Here is a 5,000-nt window from a genome sequence, read left to right as displayed (position 1 = left end):
AAATCTGATGGCATGAAATAGAATCTTTTAATCTGACTTGATTCGGTGTGATTTGATTCTCTTTGTTCAGATTCAGTTTGATTCGATGATTCGGTACAGTTGAATCTGATTCTTTTAATGTTTTGTTCTGTTCTATTGTTCCATTTGGCCACATTCTTTTCTATCGACTCAGATTCTGTTCTGTTCTTTCCGTCTTAGTTGTGATGACTCTTGACCTTTAACCCCAAACTCAGCCTCTCTGTCGCCCCATTCTGTGTGTGTCTGTTCTCATCTTGAGTTTGTTAAACACTGAAAGCCTGTAAGCCTCTGCATCGGCGTCATCATCATCATCATCTTCATCATGCTTCTGATTGGCTGGCTCTCAGTCTGTGTGTGTTTCTGCTTCCTCCCACAGTTCAGGAGGACAGACTCCTCGCAGAGATCTGGAGAAAGTGCTCACCGGAGAGGAGAAGTCAGTCTCTTTAACACCACATCTGTGTATTTCATTAATCACACACAATTGCAATAGCAAAAATAAGTTAATATTTTAGTAATGTTAATTAATCAAAAATATTATGACTTGGTGTTATTGCATTATTGTTTTTTAATTTAAATATGTAGTTTATAATTTAATTATAATTTAATATTTTCTTATAATGAAATGTATTGTAATTAAAAAAATATGTTATATAATTATTATATTTTTTATATATATAATATTCAGTATTTTTATTAATGCTAGTTGATGAAAGTGATCAAAATTTAATATAATATTATTTTATAAGTAATAATTTATAAATAAAAAATATTGTATACTTTTTGTAATTCATTATAATTTTACATTTTGTATTCCTGCTAATTAACATGATTATAATTTAGTATTTTATTATCATATTAAAAGTTATATAATTTATATTTATATAATTTTAAAAATCATATAATTAATAATTATAATTTGTTATATTTATATTATGTAATTCATGTAAATGTATTATATAATCCCTCATTTTAATATCTTTTTGCTAATACTAATTGTTGAAAATGATTAATTTCATATTTTAAATATTTATTCATATTTTACAATATATAAGCATTTATTATAATTGTCACTTGTTATTTAAATTATGCAAATTGATTAATTATTTTGTATTTGCATTATATACAATGTATGTATTATATTATTATAATTTTAAAATGCACTGTATAATTTGTGTAACTCCTTATAATATTTATGTTGATGCTAATTAATGAAAATTATGATGTAGCATTATTGCATTATTTTAAGAAATGTTTTTAATTTAAATTAGAATTTAATATTTTATTATAATGATATGTATTGTAATTTAAAAATATATTATAGAATTATTTCAGTATTCAATATTTTTATTAATGCTAATTGATGAAAGTGATAATAATTTATTATAATATTATTTTATAAGTAATAATTATAAATTAAAAATATTGTATACTTTTTGTATTTCATTTTAACTTAACATTTTTTATTAATGCTTATTAACATGATTATAATTTACTATTTTATTATCATTTAAAAAATTAAATAATTTAATATTTATGTAATTGTAAAAATCATATAATTTAATATTTGTATAATTTTAAAAATCATATGATTTATATTTATAATTTTAGTTATATTTATATTATATAATTCATGTAAATGTATTATATAATCCTTTTTGTTAATACTAATTATTGAAATTAATGAATTATTTATTTTTTAATATTATAAATTGTATTTATTATATTATTATAATTTTAAAATGCATTGTATAATTTGTGTAACTCCTTATAATAATTCTGCTAATGCTAATTAATGAAAATTATTATTTTATTATGAGAAAATGTATTTATAATAACTGAAAGATGCATTGTATAATTTAATTCCTTTTATTTTTTATTCATTCTAATTAATGAAAATGATCATTTAATATTTTATGTTTTCAAGTGATGCTCTCCGTGACACACACAGACTCTTCAGTTTGGTTTATGTGATCTAATCTCTCTCTCTCTGTTAATCAGGGCGTTGCGGCCGGGTGACCCGGGCTTCTGTGCTCGAGCTCGTGTGCCCATGCCCTCCAATAAGGACTATGTGGTTCGGCCCAAATGGAACGTGGATGGGGACTCCAACCGGGTGAGTGGGCGGGGCATATGTGTGGGCGGGGCTTAACTATATAGAGCAATGATTGACAAGCGTCTCATGCTCAAATGAACAGGAAGCGTGAGGCAGGGTAGAGGTTTTTCACCCCTCTGAACCTGATTGGCAGAGGAGTTTGTTTACTGTTGTGTGATTGGTAGAGGAGCTTCAGGAAAGGCATCAGCCTGCTGGAGAAGCACAAGCGGCGTTTCGTGGAGCAGAAGAAGCAGCGGCGGCCGCAGGGAGCCGTTAAAATCAGCATTGAGGGAAACCGAATGCCGCTGTAGTTACCCGCTCCTGCCTGAGGGGGCAGTAAGTGTCTGCATGGTGCTGCATGCAGCAGACCGTTCACAAACTAACAGGAGATAAAGCGGTCCTCGAACAAACCCAAGCTGTTCTGGATGTTTTCAGCTTCGCAAACGCAGTGTGTGTGTGTGTGTATGAGAGCGTTTGAGTTTCCAGCCTTCAGGCCTGTGTTTTCTTGACATGTTTATAATTAATTAGTAATGAAAACAAGCTCAAGAACATGACATACAATAACAGCCTGGTGTGTGTGTTTGTGTGTGTCCAGTCCTCACATGATTTGATTTGGATTGTAGTTGTAGTCACACATTTTTTTTTGTATATAGTAGTTTCCAGTTGTTTTAAATATTGTTTATATACATTTTAAATATATTGTTTTTATAAATTAAATATTTTATATATTATTTACATTTTCTATCAACACGAGAAAGACATCAAAGTATTTTTAAGATACTGAAAAATGTTTGCTGCATTGTAGAAAATTAAAATAATAAAAAACACTTGTATGAGATAAAAAATACAAGTTGGGGCTCACGTCGCATTTTATTAGCCCTATTACTTTCCGAAATAATGAAGGCTTATTAGTTTCTCTCCAAAACAAATCATCTTAAGTTTAGTCTATAAAAACGTCAATCCAAAAACAAATTAATTTTAGCTGAAGCTGATGCCTACCTCTATCATTCGGTCACGAATCCAAATGTTTCCATGTTCCCGACGTATCTGGATGCTAGAATATTATTTATTATATAGTGTTTGTACTTTCATCGACATAAAACATCATCCTTCACATAGTGTATATCAGACATTATTTAAAGCTGTCAAGCTTTTGCAAAGTAATTAAAACTAAAGCTTTTGTAAAATAAAGAAAACTACTCTCTGCTGTTTAGTTTCCCTTTCCAAAAAACTACCGGAATTCGTGATTGGTTGACAGCGAATTTCAAATATTAAATGGAACGATAAATTAACGTTATTAACCAGTTAATGGCCATTTCAAAATTTCAATTCTGTTCGGAACTATAACATTTGATTTTGTTCCTGTTTTCATTCCTCGAACCAGTTTGGAGCCTTATTAATTGACTCAATTTTGCTTGTTCTGTTGATTCATTTTATTTGATTTCTTAGAAACCATTTTTAGATTTTCTTTCTGCATTAGTAGTATTTTTTTTGTATTTTAACTCTTTCCTCGTCAGCACTTTTGAAAAAAGTTGGCAGCCACTGACAGCGATTTTGATGATTTTCACAAAAATTTGATGGTCACCAGTATAGAAAAAAAAAGTATACTTTGTGAATAAATAAAATTAACTTTTTTTTCTTTTGGATTTATAGTACGTTAATGTTCATAGTGAGTTAATGCATACTTGTAGTTGACATGATTTTTACTTCTTTAACATTAATTTTTTTGTATATATTTTTTTTTTGTACGTTCCATTTTTAAAAGAAACTTAAAAAAAAAAATTCAACTTTTTTTTTTTTTTTTTACTTTCACTTTTTGTTAGTGCATATTCAGAATTGACTTAATTTTGTATTATTTCACTATTTTTCTGTTTGTTCCATTAAAAAAAAAAACTTCTGCTTCGTTTCCAGGCTTTTTTTTTTATGTAGTATTTTATTTGGCTTGTTTCTGTTTGTACTTTCTAGTGTTTTTGACTCTCTGTCTCTCTCTCTCTCTCTCTCTCGCTCTCTCTCACTCTCTCTCTGTCGCTCTCTCTCACTCACACCCTCTCTCTCACTCAATCACTCTCTGTCTCTCTCTCTCTCACTCTCTCTCTGTCTCTCTCACACTCTCTCTGTCGTTCTCTCTCACTCACACCCTCTCTCTCACTCAATCACTCTCACTCTATCTCTGTCGCTCTCTCTCACTCACACCCTCTCTCTCACTCAATCACTCTCACTCTCTCTCTGTCTCTCTCACTCTCTCTCTGTCGTTCTCTCTCACTCACACCCTCTCTCTCACTCTCTCTCTGTCGTTCTCTCTCACTCACACCCTCTCTCTCACTCAATCACTCTCTCTCTCTGTCGTTCTCTCTCACTCACACCCTCTCTCTCACTCAATCACTCTCACTCTATCTCTGTCGCTCTCTCTCACTCACACCCTCTCTCTCACTCAATCACTCTCTCTCTCTGTCGTTCTCTCTCACTCACACCCTCTCTCTCACTCAATCACTCTCACTCTATCTCTGTCGCTCTCTCTCACTCACACCCTCTCTCTCACTCAATCACTCTCACTCTCTCTCTGTCGCTCTCACTCTCTCTCTGTCGTTCTCTCTCACTCACACCCTCTCTCTCACTCAATCACTCTCACTCTATCTCTGTCGCTCTCTCTCACTCACACCCTCTCTCTCACTCAATCACTCTCACTCTCTCTCTGTCTCTCTGTCTCTCTCTCTCTCTCTGTCGCTCTCTCTCTCTCTATCGCTCTCACTCTCTCTCTGTCGCTCTCACTCTCTCTCTGTCGTTCTCTCTCACTCACACCCTCTCTCTCACTCAATCACTCTCACTCTATCTCTGTCGCTCTCTCACTCACACCCTCTCTCTCACTCAATCACTTTCACTCTCTCTCTGTCTC

The 5,000-nt window shown here is 32.3% G+C and overlaps 1 protein-coding gene across 2 annotated transcripts in view; it reads left to right on the top strand.

The window, feature by feature from the left end:
* LOC132123353 (protein IWS1 homolog) overlaps positions 1-5,000 on the top strand; it is a 23,641-nt gene that overhangs the window by 9,561 nt on the left and 9,080 nt on the right. For both annotated transcript variants that reach the window (XM_059533906.1, XM_059533907.1), the window contains exons 13-14: positions 395-451; positions 2,017-2,128. In XM_059533906.1, the coding sequence (XP_059389889.1) occupies positions 395-451; positions 2,017-2,128 (169 nt within the window). The remainder of the gene's footprint in view (positions 1-394; positions 452-2,016; positions 2,129-5,000) is intronic.

This window comes from Carassius carassius, chromosome 41 (genome assembly GCF_963082965.1).
Source record: "Carassius carassius chromosome 41, fCarCar2.1, whole genome shotgun sequence".
Taxonomy (NCBI): domain Eukaryota; kingdom Metazoa; phylum Chordata; class Actinopteri; order Cypriniformes; family Cyprinidae; genus Carassius; species Carassius carassius.
The sequence above is the reverse complement of the archived record's forward strand: the minus strand, read 5'-3'. Positions and strand labels throughout refer to the sequence as shown.